Raw genomic sequence first — 20,186 nt, 5'->3', positions numbered from 1 at the left:
ATATAAATGAAAGAGAGCCACAAGTTACTGATTATTCTAACCAAAACACAAAACATAAGATTTTATATGCCACATGGCAGCCAACAACCAATTGGAAATCAAACTTATCTATCTTTCAAGATAAGCCCAGGCCACTTGGTAATATTAAGCTAATTTTTGAAGCATCAAAAAGCCCATTTTGTAATATTATTCACCCAAAATCATAGAGGCAAAAATTACACAAAAATAAAAGTTATGGCTTCTGTGTGTGCTTCTTCAGCCACAACAGCTGTTTGTGCTTCTTCTCCCAGGCATGTTCTCTCCACATTCTTCTTCCATTTTATTAATTTATTTACTTCTAAGCTTAATATATTTGTTTTACACATTATAATTGTAGAGCATTGTTTATCATAACATAGTTTTATGACTTTCCATGAAATACGACTTTATATGATCAACTAATTACCATGTCAACCAAACAAGCACTAAATTACGGTCACACAAGTAATTACAGCATGTGACACTTGATTTCCAACATAGACTATGTCATCTTGTAATTCTGCTATTGTTTTGATGGGCAAAAATGTGTGATCAACCTTTGGAAACCCTTTTATTATGATTAGAAAGAATTTCTTTTCATATGATATGTTGTACAAATATACTTAAGTGACATGTTTAAGTGACTAAATTAGTTTGTCACAAAATGATGAAACAGTGCACAGAAGAAAGGAAATGTATTGGGAGCAACAAGAGCATCATTCCTAGGAGGAAAGAAGTTGAGAGAGACCAAATTCAGGGCTCCTCTTTCATCAAAATCCTTCAGTGTATCAGCTGCAGCAGCTGACCCAGATAGGCCTATTTGGTTCCCTGGCAGCACCCCTCCTCCATGGCTTGATGGCAGGTCTATACTTATTTCCCTCTTTACCCCTCACCCTTCACCCGAACCTTTTTTTCCGTAACATTTATGTGAGGGTAAAATTGTAATTTCACATAAGATCGCTTTTGTTTTAGTCTCGTAAGCTGATGGTTGAAGTCCACGATTGATTTTATATTTTATGACTAGTGATTTTTTTTCTAAAAAGGGTTTTAAGTGAGGGTAGATTTGTAATTTTACAGATCGCGTATTAGTTCTTAGCTTTAATTTTGCGCAAATGAATAAATCTAATCTTTAAGTATTACAACAATTATATCTACTTGGGTGGCTAATTCTGTTTTAATATTTTCCTGAAACTGCAGCCTTCCAGGAGACTTTGGCTTTGATCCTCTTGGATTTGGTAAGTCCAATACAGATCTACAGCTTACATCATTATTTTAGATGGCAAGTAGCATAATCTGATCATTTTTAATCTAATCATGTATTTAAGGAATTATTTAATTTGTTTCATAATTCGTAAAGTCATAAAACTTATGGATTATTAGCAATACATACTCAGAGAATATATTAATGTTTGGTGATTGTATTAAGATTGATAATTTAATTATGATAAAAGTTGTCAGTAATAACAAAATACTTTGAATTATTTAAAAAGGAGATAATGTTCATTTTTTGGATTCATACCTCACTAAAATCAGATGATCGAATTTATCCAAAATTCCAAAGAACAAAAGTAAAACTAGGGGTGATAATGAAACTAGTCGACTTAAAACTTGGGGTAGCTCGATTCAGGCAACACCAACTTAGCAAATCAGCTAGTTTAATCCTTGAATCGAACTCATTCTAGCAATGTATTTTTTTTAACCAAGCCGAGCTCATGTAGCTTGCTATTTGTACTATATTGGTGAACTTGTACGAGTTGTACCAAGTTTTTAATACTCCGTAGTTATTTTTATATGAGGAGAGGAATAGAACTCATTAAGGCTACCCGTTTATTACAATTGAACACCGAGTTTTTATTAGTGATGAGGTGGGAAATTTAGGAATGGAACAAATTGACAAGTTATCTTTGCACAAGTGACATATAAAGTTTAAACTTTGTTTTGTCAAAATTTGTTACTTCCAAAATTTATAATGGACTCATAACATTGTTATTAGGAATTTCAATAATATATGTAAATATGTAATCCTGTGCATTCTATGTTATGGACCCCAAAAATCTACTATGTTATAATGGACTCATAACATTATATGTAAATATGATATCCTGTACATTCCATGCTATAAAAATGTATGCTCAAATTTTAGTAAAAGTTACAATATGAATTGTTGTGACAAAAAAAAGTGTGTACATTTGAACAGGTTCTGACCCAGAGACATTGAAATGGATGGTACAATCAGAACTAGTACATTGTAGATGGGCTATGTTAGGAGCAGCTGGAATTTTCATCCCAGAATTCCTAACCAAAATTGGCATCCTAAACACACCTTCTTGGTACACTGCTGGAGAGCTAGAGTACTTCACAGACACCACCACCCTTTTCGTAATCGAAATGGTTTTGATTGGTTGGGCCGAGGGCCGTAGATGGGCTGACATTATCAAACCCGGTTGTGTCAACACTGACCCAATCTTCCCCAACAACAAGCTCACCGGTACCGATGTTGGATACCCCGGCGGGCTTTGGTTTGACCCATTGGGTTGGGGTTCGGGCTCGCCTCAAAAGGTTAAGGAGTTGAGGACTAAGGAGATTAAGAATGGTAGGTTGGCTATGTTGGCTGTTATGGGTGCTTGGTTCCAACACATTTACACTGGGACTGGCCCAATTGATAACCTCTTTGCCCATCTTGCTGATCCTGGCCATGCCACAATTTTTGCTGTAAGTATTTTTTATTTTGTCTATTTATTTATTTACATTGGAAAATGCGGATTAAAATTTTCAGTCATTATTAACATTTACTTCCTCCGTCCTTAAATTCCTTAATTGATAGGTCATACACGTAATCACTTTATGTGTTTGATCACACTCAATCTAATTGATGCACTTGATCTAATTTCAGGCTTTTACCCCTAAGTGAAGAGAGCAAGGGCAAAAGCAAGAGATGTTGGTTGTTCTAGGAGGAACGAGGAAGGGGTAAAAGGGTCATTGCCGGAAAGTAAGAGCAAATCAGCAAATCTTAAGTTGGTTATTTAGTTTGCACCTACAAATTGTTGGAGCTTTGTACAAATACCTCTTGGATTTAATTAGTACATAACTATGAATTATATCATCTAATCTTAGTTTTACTCACATATATCTTCCAATTTTCAGATATCAATGGTGTGATTAGTGTGAGTGTCAATGTGCCGTATGCTTGATATAAAGTACATGAACTAATGCATAATCCAAGTTGCAACTACTTTTTCCTTTTTTGTTCCATTTTTACAACGTGCCTATTGTACAGTCGAATGTATCTATATCAATGTTAATCTCTTATACACGAGGTAATGTCTATGACTCCTTGTCAATGGTTTTTGATGCACGAATGAGTAGTGTGACAAATTATCATAGTATTCTAAGCCATGAAGGCTGATGATCTCTACTGCAAAGTACTGTATACATCTATATGAAACCTTTTACATAGTGCTTAAAATTAACATATTTATATCCACTAAAATTATTTGTTGTTAATTATTTTTAGTATTGATTGAGATTTGACAAATCACTCCTCTTCATCTAAAACAAAATCATGCCTTTAAATAAGTGGTACAAATACTAGATAAGTTGAATTATGGGCTTAATTGTGAACTATGATTTTTTTTTTTTTTTTTTTTGACAAAATTGTGAACTATGATTAAAATAACAGTACAAGTTGATCAATAGATGCCAATATGCCATATCAATTAGTGATATTTTGTCAATGCATGAGTAACATAAAACATGAAATTTAATAAAATGGACTTTTCATATATGTAGGACAAGCATAAACAAACAAGAAAGTTCAATTATAAATCTATGATATTCATATTAATATTCATATTAATTACTTAAGAGTATTATTACTCGTGTATTAAACTAACACATCCATTGACTCGAACCATGCCGGCAATATAATTATAGTATTTAATAAAGCAATTAGAAAGCCCCACTAATTAAAATTTTACAATAACTTAATTTACAACGTAATATATGATGTGCAAAAAGAGACATTGAAGAACTCGTTCTTTTCTTAAACGTTCATCCAATTGTAATATTTTGTTCAACGTCCAACCCAAGGCTAAGAATATAAAGCATGGTCAACATACACAAACTAAATAATTTGAGCAACAATAACGTATCATTGTCTCTTAGTAATAGATAAGGAACACGACAATTCATGGGCGGCTTCAAAGTGTACTCCGTTTTTTTATTATAGGGTTAGAGCTTAGGGGGTGTTTAAACAAGCACTAGTAGTAAACTAAATTAATAGTATTAACGACCATTTGAATCAGATTAATCTTGATTTACTGGTTAAATTTGTATTGACTTTTCATAATTTAGTAATCAAAAGTCAATATTCTCACACCTGACGTGATCTGAATTGACCAAAACCAAATCTAGCTAACACGAATCAAATGAGCAACCAACTAGCAGTTTAGACGTAAAGTGTAAGATAAATTTGGGATTCTTGAAAATCCCCTTGTTTGGCCGGCCTTGCTTCTATATCTTGAATTGAGAAATACTTATAAAAGCTTGACTAAACACTGTCTTAAAACCCAAAATCGACTAAAATGAATCTAATGACTAATCACCCAAATATAACACGAGTATCAATCAACCTAAACCAAATTAGTTAGGCAGCTCATATAACACCTCTATTATTTATATAATCAAGAAGGGTGTATAATTTGTGTTGGATTATGGATAAGCCTTGTAGGCTTGTAGCTAGGTAAAGTCTAGGGTTTATTTAACCGTAAGAAGGTTCGTTTTGGCTATCCCAATAATACAATTAGCTCGCTCGTGTTTTGTTGTTGTCGTATCTACATTTGACTTTAGATGTGCACAAATATAAGACGACTATACATACAAATTCAACAGCTTCGATATAATCAAAGGAAGTTGCCGCTTGTCAAAGTTAATGAAATCATGAACTTCCATTCATTCGAAAGGCAAAGGTTCAAAACTTGTGTTTCCTACACTTTCCTTGGAAGCCTGGTCGGTTTGAGTCCGACTTGTAATTTTTTAAGGTGTAAATATAAAAAAATTGTATTTGGAGAGTGAAATTTAAGTCCAATTTCAATCATACTTCAAAATTCTTTTCGATTATATAGAATATATCTATTTACGATAAAAATGGCACGCGTAATTCATCTAGTATGGCTTGGTGGTCGTATTTGTCTATTTGTTCGTTTCTTGTGATTATAGACTTAACCCCTGACAAATTAGAGACTCAATAGGGGAGAACTCCACCCCTCCCCCTAACCCCCCCCCCCCCCCCCCCCCCAAATTTGGGATATTGGTTCTAGCCTACTAAGATCAGAGCAAGACATCACTTGTGACTATGTGAGCCAAAATTAGCCTTAGTTGAGTTATTCACCAGATCGGCTTAACAAAATAAATGTATGTGACATGTATGTTCGACAAAAGTAATTAATGTAATTCATCGTAATTACCAGTTTTTTTAATACTCTATACATACAAATACTAAATGTTTTAGTGTCATAATATCTCATATATGTCTAAACATATGATAAAATTTCACTCAAATATCCATTTTTTCTCTATATATAATTCGATTTTAACTATAAGATCAATTTCTCTCTCTATAATTCGAGCTTAGAAGATGTGACAATTTAATACAAAAATAGTATGTGTGACCAATTTGACTATCGTTTTTAAACAAATAAAGTGATCATTATTAGATGTAAGACGTTTGTAGGTACACCATTTTATTGGCAACAAAATGCACTTTTACTAGAAAAGGCATACAAGTATAGGGGTGGAGTTCCACACTTTTTTCCAATTTATAGCAAAAGGGAATGAATCGTTATGAGAATTCAAACCTTGCAAAAATTCTCCAAATTAGGCGATTCATCCTACTTTTAGCATTCACCGTAGGCTATTATTATACAGTTCTTTAAGTTTCATGCAGCTATATTGAACGAATTGTACACCTTTCTTAAAATGTGACCTTATAATAATAATAGTCTCTTTCAACTGAGGCGACTTATTAATAAAGGAATATTCATATGCTTATAATGACAATGTAATAGGAACAAATTGAAAAGACGTATTATGTGATTGCTTTGTCATCTACGGAGTATGAGTAAATTTAACCACATGCACCAGCTGGCCTGCTACGCCTTTTTTAATGCACATCTTTTACCATCGATGGTTGAAAACTTGAAACCCACATACACTTACGAAATTAATAGTTATAATTGTTTAACTTATTTCATTTGAGATTGAAGTAATACAATATAAACCCGGTTCAATTCATAAAATGAATGAAATTGTACGGAGTATTAGAGAAGGGGTGTTTTTATGTTCCGCCTCGGTTTATGATGAGGAACAAATGATATTAGCTAGGACTAAAAGCTTTACAACACACCTTAAGTGAGAGCCTCCACAATGCTCAGGAGCAGCCAAATAGTACTGAAAAACACAGTGGCTCCTACAATAATGTACAATGCAACAAACTTGTACAAACGAATCCTAGTACTAGTACATTTATCCATTTAACCTTTGTAGTTTCTACAATTTTCTAAGGAAACCTTTTCTTGCTCCTTAAATTTTTTTTTTTTGACAGATAAAATCCTTAAATTATAACAACTACGAGAGTACGAGTACGTAATTTTTTAGTTCGTTTTATACCAAATAAACTGAGCATGTTTTATTTGGAAACATACAAGTTTTACCATCAATGTACTTAGCTACAAATAATTAAAAAATCATAAGAAGTTGATGTATGTCAACAAATGGAATAATAATTCATTATCTTTTAATTTGTGGTTGGTGCACCCGGGTGCACCATGTGCATGGTGCACCCAAAAGAACATTTAGTATATTTATAAGAACATGAGTAAAAAATGAACATGTTTTTATTTTCTTGCAACTACAAATCCAACACTCTCTTCTCCTGCAATTTCTCACTCCTCTTCCCTTCCTATCACTCTCTTTCTTGCTGCCAATTTTCTCTCTCCTTTACACCATCGTTTTCATCTAAGAATTTCAATGAAGGTCTCAAATTGGTCTCACTTTGCTGTCAATCTCGTAATACTAGTACTTCTTCTATTGTTTGGGTAAAACTCATTTCCAAAATACTCATTTTCTCTCTCTAGAACTTTTCTCTCTATCTTTTTCTATTTTTCAAAAAAAATTCAAAATAGCAAAATTGTTCATCTTCAAAGTGAAACTCAAGAAAAAAAATTGAACTTATTTCAACAATTCAACCTTCAAACTTGAACAAATGGTGGATTCAAGTAAAATGTAAGTATAAATTTTGTACATGCAAATTGTTTTTCGTCAATAATTTTAAAATCAAATTGTTTAATTTTATGAATTTGGGGGTTTTTTTAAAAAAAAAAAAAAATTAATTTAAGCTATGAAGTATAAGTTGCTCAAAAAACAACAATTGGAGGAGAAAGAAGAATAGTAACGAATTGAAGCCAACTGAAAGATAACCAAGCAAGATTAATTTTTCAAACACTAGCTTGTTCTTTTTCAAACACTAACATGTTCTTTTTATTCCATGTTCTTTAAAATATGCCTAATGTTCTTTTCGGAAGCTATGTTCTTTGTCAAACACAAACATGTTCTTTTGTTGAACACTATTATGCTTGTTCTTTTTCAAATACTAGCATGTTCTTTTTCAAACACTCGTATGTTCTTCCTTTTTTTTTTTTCTCATGTTCTTTAGAATAAGCCTAATGTTCTTTCCAGGTGCACCATGCGCATGGTGCACCCGGGTGCATTATACTATTTTCACAATTAATAATTCATTGTTTTTGGCTAATTTACATTTTATTTTTTCTTTTTGAAGTGTTAGTAAGGTCACACATACACTCATCTTTCTTCAAATATTCAGCATTGAAAATATGAATTTATGTTGATTTTTCTTTTTGGGTGCTTATTTTGACTCGTCGATTTGGGTCAATAATGAGCAAAGTTTAATTATATTTCTGTTGAATTATGTAAAATTAGGAAGGAAGTGATTAATAAATGCAATAAACATCTTTCATCTAAAAATAGAAAACTCAATGCAATACACATCATCTTTTTACTTTTTGTAAAAAAAAAAATTTAAAAAAAAAAAAAAAACCACAAAGTATTTCTTTTTTGTAAAATAATGTTATTATTTTACAACAACAATTCGAGGAGTTCTTTAAAATTCATTTTTATATGGTGAATACTTAGGGCCTATTTTCTGATTGACTGAACTGTACTGAACTGAAAATAATCTGAAGAGAACAGACCCTTATACCATGGAATTTACTCCTCATGAGGAAGGCATTTTAATGCTTTTTTTATCTTACCAGAAAAAATATAGAAGAAAAAAAAAAAAAAAAAATAAAACCCCTTGTTACCATGAAATTTTCATAATTATTATTAAAATAATTTTCCTAAACAAGCCCTATTTTACTTTTCTACTGGTATCCCCAAATTACCCCAAACTATACTAAAAGTTACCGTACAAAAAAGTCATCTATAAACACTATTCGCCATATAAATGTGTTAAGTTGTTAACCATTTCAATTAAGGCTGACGGCTTATAAAAATTTATAGTCAATTGGTGTACAATAATAGAACCTTTTCTAATTAGCTAAATTCCAAATTAATTACCTGCGGTTCAAAGCTGTTCCCACCACGCTCCATTAAACTTTAACCGTATGAAATAAATTAATTTTTACAGTTGAAAATTTTGACATATTTAGAAAAACAAATACTTAAATAAACAACATCACAAATTTCAAATTTTGTAATCTATACTCCAATTAATTCTTGTATTTATGCAAGGATTATTCAATTTTTCGGTGGTCATTTAGAATTCAAACCTTAGGACAACTGTAATCTATATTTGGCAAATTAAATACTAATGTAGGAAAATTATACTTTGCATATTAATACGAGTAATGAAGCATATTTATTTGGATTTTCCCGTTAACTTACATATATAAAACGGTAATATATAGTACGGGAAAATGATAATAAAGTGTACAAATTTAGGGTGATTTGGAAATCACCTAGTACTTTTACCTAAAGGAGGAAATTGTGCATGAACTTAAATTTACGGTGAATAGCTGGAGTATAACCTCGGTTAAAACTCATTTTAGACTTTGCTATCAAAATGATGATCAATCCTTTGTTAAACATATATTAACGATTGTTGTTTAATAAATAAGCTTGAACATAAACAAATATAGAGATGTGTTTTGGTGTATATGATCATGAAGAATTAGTTGTGTATAATATACAACTTGTTGGTTTATGATCATGGATACAAAAAAAAAAAACTATACTCGCTTATTTTTGTTTCAATGATTGTTTAGATCGATCTTGTAAAGTTTTATGATTTTCATTAATGTATTTTCATTTGTTATGAGTAAATAGCATGTCTTTCATTAATCACAAGTATCAATTTACATTACGAAGTACTGATCCGTAATTTGTTTTCTTTAGTGCATGGTGCTTATATGCCCAACCTATAGTATATGAGAAGACTTTTGTGGAATAGAAGTATCGAGTAACAATTGCAATTAGCATGCCAATCAAGATATTTATTGATTTAGAGGTAGAATTTTTAAGACCCTTGGAAAGAATAACATAGACAAAGTTCTTGGATCTTCTTGATGAACTTTTATGAATACTAGGTTGTTGCTTTTAGTAAAGATAGCGAACCTATTGAGTTTTACTACTTTGGTTCAATTAATTTTTGCAAGCATTCTTTTCAATGACAAAAAGAGGATTGAATTAGTCAAAAACCACAACCAAGATAAGAAACACCTATCTCAATCTTTGCTCGACATTACCTATCAATTAACTAAAAATTTTAAAAGTCAATATTTCTAGTCATAAAATCACATAGCCACCAAATTTCTACTACTCCTTGGCAATTAATCATTCTCTTATAAACTCTTATTTGTGGTATTAATGTGAACGACAACGAAATACACTATATAATATGTAATTGATAATAATGAGTATAACGTATGAACACCGTTAAATATCCCACCAACCCGAAGTTCAACTATATATAATCATATTTAAATCATAAATCACGCGGTGGTCAATACACACATCTATGAAGCGGATTTCCTCCGCCCCACGAGAGAGGTCTTCCATGGACTACAAATCTACAATAGAGAAATAGGAGCGTTATAGTCGTAGAAGTGTCATGCAAGGTGCATGGGGGTGGAAGAAACAATAAAATAGCATTTGACCATGATACTCTCATGACTACTATGAGTACGTTACTATACTAGTGTAGTGTACTATGAATACTGAGTGAGTATAATAAGTGAATGAGTGAGCATCAAAAGGCAGCTTTTGGGATCCCTAAAATAAAAATAAAAATAAAAATAAAAACTCCTTTGAATTGGCCATACCTTCAACATCCATGCACATTTCGTGACATTTGACCATTTTTCTTAACTGACATGCTGATGCCCCTCCTTCCTCTTTCTGTTTTTCAAACAAACCTCTATTCTTGTAGACCCCACTTTTTTTTTTTTTTTTAATTTTGTAAAATGAATAAAATAAGAAATATAAAGCGTGGAAATCACATTTTGTCTTGGTGGTAAATTTTATTTAAAATAAATATTAGTATTAAATTATATGCGATTTCGCATTAAATAAAAAAAGGGGCGTTTTGCATTTTTAAAAGTTGATATTCTGACTATTCAAAAAAAAAAAAAGTTGATATTCTTGGGAAAAAAAAAACTACCGGAACTAATCTTATATGATCGTCTCACATGAATGATCGAGTAGCATGTATTACATACTTCATATATATTACAAACAATAAACAAGTAAAGTTTATAAATTAAATAATGCAATAAATCAAAAGATAGAAATGGAGGAATTGATAACAATATCAACCTTTTGTTTTTTTGGTTAATTAATTACTTCAATCAGATTCACATTACATTGTCCCCTACTATGAACAACCAAATGAGGAGGTTTAATAACACTTGCTAATTTACTAAATTACCAAAAGTATACTACTAGTAGTAATAAATTAACAATAAACAAGCAAACTTAATTAATTAAGATGCCTAATTGATCTCTACTATAAGTCAGAATAATAATAATCAATTAGCCACACTTTGACCAAGTCCTTGAGGCTTAATATCTTCTTGATCACCATAACCACAATTCGGGTTCATCATCACTTCTTGCATTAACCCGAACCCTAACTCGGCGAAAAACGGGTCATCCTCCAAACTTGATCCATAAACAGCAGACGACGATCCGGATACACTAGACCCTTCCTCTGGAGGGCCCACATTCTCATGAACCGTGAGGGCGGAGCTTGATTGGTGAAGCGGGTACTGACCGGATGAGTAATTCGGGCTAGGAACCGGGTTATACGGGTTATCCATATTCGACAAATTGGCATAATTAGGCAGCAATGACATAGGAGAAGTAGTTGTGCTACATTGTGCCAACAAATTTGAAAAGCTAGGCATTGGAACATGCATATGATTATGATTATGATTACGATTATGATTATGATTATGATTACGATTATGATTATGATCATGATTAAAGCTATGATTAGTATCAACATAGCTAGGTGTAGGAGAAGGTGAAGATGAAGGAGTTGAAGAAGATTTAGGAGCTTGAAAAATGGTGTGATTATTGTTAAAAATATTGTTGTTATAAGTAAAAGGAACATCAATTTTTGGGATATTAGAAGGGCTAAACTTGTTAATACTGTTGTTGCTTCCACCAAAAAGCTTCTTCTTAAGCTTAGTATTCCAATGATTCTTCACATCATTATCTGTCCTTCCTGGTAGATTGGCAGCTATCACAGACCACCTACCCAAAATCATACAATTAACCAATTATTTTTCATCATTAAACAAGTACTTATCCGTTGATTGTCCGAAACTAATAGTCGCGTATTCATGTCCATACTCGATAAGATACTGTATTACGAACATAACGTGACAACTAAACTTGAACGGATGGATGGACGGACTGAAAGGAGTAAAATACTACTACTAACAATAACACAGACAAAAAACTTTGATCACAAAAGATTTTATCACTATAATTTAAACTTGATATTCCACACAAGTTGTCACCTTTATATGAAAACAACAGCTAGAGGGTCATAAAATTTATTCTATTAAATTAACCCATATAAAACACAGACTTGAAGTTAAATTATTCAACTTGATGGTACCAATTAGTCAATATTTAAATTCAATTAGTCAATAATTATATAAAATAATTTAGTAATTTACAAGTAAAGAAATGATTTTTTAATGAAGGAGAAAATGAACTTGCCTGCTCCCCATTTTGTAGAAAAGAGAGATTATGATGTTATCTTCTTCTTCACTGAAAGCTCCATGTTTTATGTCTGGCCTTAGATAATTTAACCACCTTAATCTGCAACTCTTTCCACACCTCTTCAAACCTACCAAAATTGTAAAACCAACAAATAAAAATTCAAACTTTAGCTAATTAATCACAGTAATTAGTTTTTTTTTTTTTTTTTTTTGATGAAAAACAGTAATTAGTTTAATCTACTCTATTAATTGAAAAATTATTGCATGGGTTTGAAATTTATGCCAGAAAATAGGGCAAAATTATGGATAAAACAGCAAAAAAAAAAAAAAAAACAGTGAACATGCAACTGGGTATATGTATATATCAATCTGATCAAAAAAAATAACAAAGATTTGATCTTTTTTTTTCATTTTCACATTGAATGATGATAATCATCAAATGGGTATATGATTTTTTTTTTTTTCTTTAAGTAAAATCAGAAAACAATTCTTTGTTGGAATAATCAAAATTTTCCCAAAAAAATTACTGGGTATGACTGAGAGAAATGAAATGAAACAGTGTATTTTATCAAATAAAAAAAAAAGATCAAAATTTTCAGAATAAAAATCAAAATTTGGAAAGAATAAAATGTGGGATTTTCGATTTATGATAAATAAAAATTACCAGCTCGTTGAGGGAGAGAAATCCAGTTACCACCAGTGCCATTTTTATGAAGATAATTCTTCAAAGTGGCGTCTTCTTCAGGAGACCAGGGCCCTCTTTTCACATTTGCTTTGTCACAGCAAGGTGCTCTTCCCATTTTCCAATAAAAAACAGAAAAAGCCCCAAAAAAAAACAGAGTAAATAAAACAGAGAAAAAAACAGAGGATTTTAAGATTTCAGAAAAAGCTCTGAAATTTGAAGAGAAAAAAGTGATTTTTTTTTTCAGGATTTTAGAGAGAGAAGGTGTACAAATAGAGCTTGTAAGAGAAAGGGGAGAAAAGGAGGTAATTGGTGAGGTTTAAGGGTTTGTTTGGATTTTGGGTTTTATAAATGTAACAGTGGTCTTGACTTCAATATGACTTTGGTTTTTATTATTTTAGAAAAAAGAAATAAAGAATTTGAAGTGTATTATTGGTGTTTGTTTTAATTATTTTATTCCTTTTTTCCCTCCTTTTTCATTTTGTAGGGATTAACCTAGTCAAACTATTGCAACACATGTAATTTGCTTTTCTTACTATGATGAAAGCCCCAATAAAAAGGAGGAAGGAGGGAGGAGAGGGGGTTGGGGCCTTGAGGGTGAGGAAATCATGATTTTCTTAATGTACTTTATTAATTTATCTGTAATTAATAGTCATGTCAATTATTTTAAACGATTTTTTTTTTTTTTAAATATCTTTTAAATATTATTGTCTTATACTCTGTAATACAAGTATAGAGAGACCAAGTTCAAAGGGCAAACGACATTGTTAGAAGATGCCGGTTTACTGCTTCTAATTATGTGTGATTTTTAGAGTTTGCTATTTTGCTATTGTCAAAAAAAAAAAATACAAGTTTTTTTTTTACACAGTAAAGTTGAATGGACCTAATTAAAGGTTCTTACACATAAAACCGGGCATGTGCCTGGGGTAAGGGGAGATGATCTGTTCCTAATGAGAATTGAACCTTGCACCTCGAGGATGCGAGGAGACCTCTTAGGCCACTGCATCAGAAAGTCTCTCTCTCTCTCTCTCTCTCTCTCTCTCTCTCTCTCTCTCTCTCTCTCTCTCTCTCTCTCTCTCTCTCTCTCTCTCTCTCTCTCTCTCTCTCCGTAAGCCTATCTAATGGATAGTTTAGTCTTGTTTGATTTCTTTTTCTATTATCTAGGGTGTGGTGATCCAATGCTCAATATATAATTTTAGCCTTTCCAAATTGTCTCAACTATTTTAAAAAGAAATTCTCCAAATATAATGACATATCTTTGCTTAATATGGATTGAAATGTTGTCATTCAATTAGAGCATAAACGTATAACAAATAGACACTTGTCATTCTTGTACAGATTTACGTATCATAATGGGTCTGTTCACATTTACTTGATTTCAGTTCAGTTCAGTTCAGCTCCATTCAGTTCAGTTCAGCTCCAATCAGTTCAGTTTAGTTCTGCTCCTAATTTTCCTCTCTCATAAAATATTCATTTCAGCTGAGTTCAGTTCAGTTCAGATCCAATTAGTTCAGTTCAGTTCAGTTCAGCTCCATTCAGTTCAGTTCAGTTCAGCTCAGTTCAGTAAATGTGAAGGCCCATACAAATTACGAGCTCCATAAATATTGCAAATAGTGCAAGTGACCTATTAGCATTTAGCAAATTTATATATATTATACTGATAACACTCTTCCTATAAAATTTAATAACCTATCCTCAATTAGAATTAGGGTCTATTCGATTGACTGAACATAATTGAACTGAACTGAACTTATTATGAGAGAAGGAAATTAAGAACTGAAATGAAAATAATCTAAAGAGAAAATCTTTGCGTTCTTGCCTATACCGTCAAGGTGCCTCAACCTACATTACTATCCTTAATCTTAAGATGATTGCAAAGCACCTTCAAAAGCTTTTTTTTTTTTTTCTTTTTATTTATTTTTGGGTAAACAGACTAGCTTCCTCGTGGTCACAAAGTTCGTGGCATCCTAAGATAAAGCACCGACCAATGACACCAATTTCCCTGAAATCTTTGGTAATGTGACTAATGTCATATTGTCACTTGCTGCTATCTTATACTTCGTATGTATGAAATTGTTATTGCCAGAATTAATATTTTATACTCCTTCCATTTTTTTTTTTATATGCATCAGTTTGACAATTGTACTATTTACATACTATGGTTGACTTAATTTTTTCACCTCTAAAAAATGAATAAATGTTATTATATTATATATCATTAGATTTGTCATAATATCTAGTTTCATAATATAATTTTGTTATAATTTTTACTAATACACAATTAAAGATAATAATGGTCAAAGTAGCGTCTCGGTAAATGTGCCGGTCAAACTGATGCATATAAAAAAATCAGGGCGAGTATACACTAGTAGAAAATAGTAAATGGGAAGCCCCAAATGGCAAGCGGTTTTAGAATTCCGCTTGCCAAATTGTAAATGGCAAGCGGTTTTGGATGAACCGCTTGCCAAATTGTAAATGGCAAGCGGTTTGAACCGTGAACCGCTTGCCATTTGTTAAAAAACCCTAAAAATCTCATACTTCTTTTTCTCTCTCCTCCCCTCCATTTCTCGCGCTCTCTCTCTCTCCTCATCCTCTCAGTTTTCACGCTCTCTCTCCTCCTCCTCACTTCTCACTTCTCACGCCTCCATCCCCTTCTCTTTCTTCTCACTTCTCTCTCCCCTCTCCCCTCCATTCTCACGCCCTCACTTCTCTCTCCTCCATCTCCTTCTCTTTCTTCTCTCATCTCCTTCTCTTTCTTCTCTCATCTCTTTTACTCTCCACCACGAAGAGCGACGACCGACGAGCAAATTCGAGCCAAGACCCTCATTTTCGAGCAAATTCGAGCCAAGACCCTCATTTTCAAGTGGGTTTTCATGTTTTTTAGGTCAAAATCGACCATAAAAACTCTAGATCTAGAGTTTTCATGGTCGATTTTGACCTTTAAAACGATAAGTTTCAACCAAATTGCTCTTTTGGTGGATTTTAAGGTATTTTCCCTTTTTTTTAAGGTGGGTTTAAGGTGTTTGGTGGTGGTGGTAGTGGTGATACGGGATAAGCTAAGGGCGGTTGTGGGTTTTGTTTGGGTGGGTTTTGCCGTGTAGTTGATAGATTTGGGTTACGGTGGGTGGATTAGGGTTAGGTGGGTGAAGGTGTGGGGTGGGATAGGTGGGTGAAGGTGGTTCTGGTGGCTGGTTGGGTACGGGTGAAGGTGGTTCTGGTGGTGTTTTTTTTTTTTTAACGAGCTGGTGGTGTTATTTTAAATGTGTTATCAATTTTTTTTTGTTATTTTATATTTTTGTTGAAATCTGAAATTGTAAAATTACAAGACTGATTAATGAAAAAAAATGAAAATAATAATGATATTTTGTATCAGTGTATGAATTAGACTGAAAAAACCAAAAAATAAAAAAAAATTATTTTTTGAGGCATAATGGGCAGCGGTTTGGCGCCAAAACCGCTGCCCTTTCTCTACAAATGGCAAGCGGTTCAGAACCGCTTGCCAATTTAAAAGCTAATGGCAAGCCCCCTAAGAGCATGCGGTTCAAAACCGCTTGCCATTAGGGGGTTTGAACCGCTTGCCATTTAGCTTTTTCTACTAGTGATATATTCTTTGTTTCTTACAAGTTGCAATATTCTCAGGCTCTAAAAAATAAATAAAATAAAATAAATAAATAAATAAAAGAAAAAGAAAAATGAATTTACTTAAATTTCAATATGTAAAATTTTTTTTTTTTTGAAAGCATTTCAATAAGTAAAATTTATAAGATATAAAATAAAAATCGACACTCTCGGGGCATTTGGATTCTTTGGAATGTGGGAATGGGAGTTTGGGGATTAAAATGTGGGAAACTGGAAATGGGATTGGGAATTGATTGTTGGGAATACATAAAAATATGACAATACTTTGTTTGGATAGTGGATGGGAATAGATGGGTAATAAATAACAAAAATACAAAACTTCCCTTACTAATCTTTCTTCTCCATTCTTTTCATTAATGGCAAAATTGTCATTTTCCACTTATTCTCATTCTCACCCATTTATTACCTACCCTCCCTAGGTAATACGTACGAAGTATATTGATGGGAATTCACCCCATTTATTCCCAGTCCCATTCCCTTAATCCCATTTAACAAACAAGAGATTATTTTGAATTTGGGATTAAAAATCTCATTCCCACCCTCAATTCTCATTTACCGAACACCCCCTTTGTATTTTGAGGCTATAATATGAGAAAATCAACAAAATCTTATATGACTATAATTTTCCTTGAATATAGATCATCATGTGTATTCAAGTAGAATATACGAATAGTGTAAGCGTTGCACGCAATAATAACGAAATGCATAATTTTTTTTGGTAATTTATGGTGTATGGATACATGCCTTCATTTAGAATGTGTAAATGATTTAGACAAGTAGACCTGGTTGTTATGTGCTCATCTCACCATGACATTGCATACACTTTAGGATAAGAGCAAGATTTACCTTCTTTCGGTTTTTATATAAGATCGCTTTTAAAGTGGCTTGTTCTCTAAAGGAGAAATTGCCCTATTTCCTGTTTCTTTTCATGCAACATTTCTTTATGTCATGTATATACTGTGTATGATGCATGCATGATTGATATTTTTAGAAAAGTTTAAACTTTCGTATGAGAAGAATTTTTAAGGAATTTCTATTCAATGTCGATCTTTATATCTCTTATTAATTAGATCTCTAATCATGTTAATCATAGAATGTAATCATTACTTCATTAGCTAATTTTGATCTCAAAATATTTCATAGTGATGAGAATAAAGAAAATATGCATGTATAAATCATAAGTTAAATGAGCATGCAATAAATTCAATATGCATGTAGAAATCATTGATAAATTTTTGATGGATCATTCTTCCCATTTTTATTACTCTTGGAGTTTTAAATTTAATGTTGTTTATTGGAAAACTATTTAATCTAATATATATCAATAATATAAAGGAAAATTTTGATTATGATAATCCTACATTTGACCTCCCACCTATCGATTATTATTTAATAGAAAGAGTATTGATATAGAAACCTTTAAAAATAACAACAATTAACTAGAGCTTTTGGTGAATTGAATTGAAAGAAGAGAGCAGAGAAATGAGATAGCTATCCTAAACTTGCTTATTATGTTTTCACGAACCTGGGATCGATGCTTATGAGACGAGACAACTCACGGATTACTCAAACTCTAATCATTGAAAGGCTCGATTCAAAATGTTGGGTAGTTGAGTTGAAATACCCAAATATAAATTAAAAATCGACAGGATGCTCGTAAAATCCCATTATCAAGTACTCCATATTATTAAACACAAAATTCTAAAGACTTGCAAGTTGCAACATATCCCATATCCTTCCTTTATGAAATGGATATTATTGAGATAAGATCATTTATGAGCTTTGAGCTATGAGCTATTTGACATTGATTTAGTCAAACAACTTGGTCAAAGCTCAATCAAAGCGTAATCAGCTCACTTAAAACCGACTTAATATATTAGTGAGTTGAGTCGAGCCGAGCTACCTGACTCCACTTGCATTGTAAGCACCCCCGTCACAAGCCAATAATACACTCCGTAAGCAAACTCTTAAATTAGTGATTGATAAATACCCTTCAATTGACTAATGATTTACACATAATTATCAAGAGTTTATCAGTGTAGTACTCGAAACAGTCGAAAGAAGTACTGTAGTGTAATTGACAGCACAAATCCCGAATAAAAGTACATGTGGAATTCTGGTGAGCGGCTCACCAATTTTGTAACGGTCCATATTTTGTTGTGTAGGAGCCCAACGAAGTTTCAATATTCTTACTACTTTTTGTACTTTTTAACAATAATTGAATTATTATACCAAGTAATAATCAAACATTTGCAAAGTTGCAACCTATTATTGCTAACATTTTACTCTTCAAACTACACCGAAAATAATCAACGAGAAAAGATGCCTTTACTATTGAGATTTGAATGAGGTTATATGCCACAAGATCTTGGTGGTGACGGTCACAGGTGGCATAAGAAACTAAGAACTACAATGTTGAAATTAAGGGAATTTGTACTATAAACTTTAAATTTGGCTTGATATAGATCTGGTACGGACTACGGAGGCCAAGTATATAGTGCCTTAATTAAAAGCCCAGTTTTAAATAAATTGAAAAAAGAAAATAAGTAGAATTTTTCACCACTTTTATATGCCAGTCATCCTTCTTACTACCTCCGGTCCAATTTACTTGCAAGAAAGGAATATTTTATGTCTCACAAATAATACCTCTTTGTTGTGAGTAAATTGGACCAGAGGTAGTATTTTGTAATGTTGCACAACTTGCACAAGTATTCTTAACTCGCTTCTTGATTAATCTGATCTAGTAACATTCTCTTGTTTCACACAGAAATCTTGATGAAGAAGTGATGTCTCTAAATCATTATCAAAAGAACTCAGAAAAAACCGTGTTTTCCCACGTAGAAGGAAGAGTGATTGTAAATAATTTATCGTACAATGGAGTGGTTGCCTACTTACAAACGGGATTGGGGTTTCCATTTAAATCTTGTATTTAATCAAACTCTTAGCGAGTGCAAGGTCATTGAAATTTATAAAATCACTCGTAACCTAACGTCGTACTCCATAATAAGATAGCCCTCAATAAAAGTGTATTATCATTCTCTGATTAAATTGTGCAACTTTGCTCTATGACAAAAGAACATTATAGTTTACATGCACTAATTTCTGACCGAAGAGACGACCTTGATTTTTTTTTTTTTTTTTTTTTTTTTTTTGAAAAACGACCTTGTTTTTTGAAATTAAGTTTATTTTTAATACAAATTAACATTAATTTAATTTAATTAGATAATAAGAACACCCCTCCTCTAAAAAAGAATATACTAGTGCATGTTCTGCCAATTATATACATCATCATCCACTGGTGGTAACAAGCCTACTTGTAAATTGTCCTTGTTAATTTTTAATAATTTTTTATTAATTCCTATATCTTAAAGGATTCAATATAGCAAAAATTAAATATGATTACTGTATAATAAATGATTATTGAAGCAACTTTTGAGATATTTTTTGATAAGGGTTGATAAATCTAAGACAACTAAGGATTGTTCACTTCAACTTAATTTCAATTCAGTTCAGTAAATGTGAACAGGCCCTAATTCTAG

At 32.1% G+C, this 20,186-nt stretch overlaps 2 protein-coding genes across 2 annotated transcripts; one reads left to right on the top strand and one right to left on the bottom strand.

The window, feature by feature from the left end:
- Positions 1 to 129: 129 nt before the first annotated feature.
- On the top strand, positions 130 to 3,143 carry LOC145595854 (chlorophyll a-b binding protein, chloroplastic). The gene is made up of 5 exons (XM_081652288.1): positions 130 to 290; positions 695 to 880; positions 1,216 to 1,253; positions 2,216 to 2,730; positions 2,912 to 3,143. The coding sequence occupies exons 1-5, from the start codon at positions 235 to 237 to the stop codon at positions 2,927 to 2,929; spliced, it is 813 nt and encodes a 270-aa protein (XP_081508414.1). The 5' UTR covers positions 130 to 234; the 3' UTR covers positions 2,930 to 3,143.
- A 7,740-nt stretch (positions 3,144 to 10,883) lies between these two features.
- Positions 10,884 to 13,334, bottom strand: LOC145594811 (uncharacterized). Its single transcript, XM_081651144.1, has 3 exons — positions 12,991 to 13,334; positions 12,325 to 12,454; positions 10,884 to 11,850 (listed from the first exon to the last, which is right to left on the bottom strand). The coding sequence occupies exons 1-3, from the start codon at positions 13,124 to 13,126 to the stop codon at positions 11,121 to 11,123; spliced, it is 996 nt and encodes a 331-aa protein (XP_081507270.1). The 5' UTR covers positions 13,127 to 13,334; the 3' UTR covers positions 10,884 to 11,120.
- Positions 13,335 to 20,186: the final 6,852 nt, after the last annotated feature.

Source organism: Chenopodium album, chromosome 19 (genome assembly GCF_948465745.1).
Source record: "Chenopodium album chromosome 19, dcCheAlbu1.1, whole genome shotgun sequence".
Lineage (NCBI taxonomy): Eukaryota > Viridiplantae > Streptophyta > Magnoliopsida > Caryophyllales > Amaranthaceae > Chenopodium > Chenopodium album.
This window is presented reverse-complemented; position numbering and strand designations above follow the sequence as displayed.

Bases quoted from the DNA above. Each gene is read 5' to 3' on its own strand.
- LOC145595854 (XM_081652288.1), top strand. From the start codon at position 235: ATGGCTTCTGTGTGTGCTTCTTCAGCCACAACAGCTGTTTGTGCTTCT. The intron at 881-1,215 runs GTCTATACTTAT...CTGAAACTGCAG, and splicing joins CCTCCATGGCTTGATGGCAG to CCTTCCAGGAGACTTTGGCT. The intron at 1,254-2,215 runs GTAAGTCCAATA...ACATTTGAACAG, and splicing joins CTTTGATCCTCTTGGATTTG to GTTCTGACCCAGAGACATTG.
- LOC145594811 (XM_081651144.1), bottom strand. From the start codon at position 13,126: ATGGGAAGAGCACCTTGCTGTGACAAAGCAAATGTGAAAAGAGGGCCC. The intron at 12,455-12,990 runs GTAATTTTTATT...CAATTTTGGTAG, and splicing joins TTCTCTCCCTCAACGAGCTG to GTTTGAAGAGGTGTGGAAAG. The intron at 11,851-12,324 runs GCAAGTTCATTT...GATTTTGGGTAG, and splicing joins TTCTACAAAATGGGGAGCAG to GTGGTCTGTGATAGCTGCCA.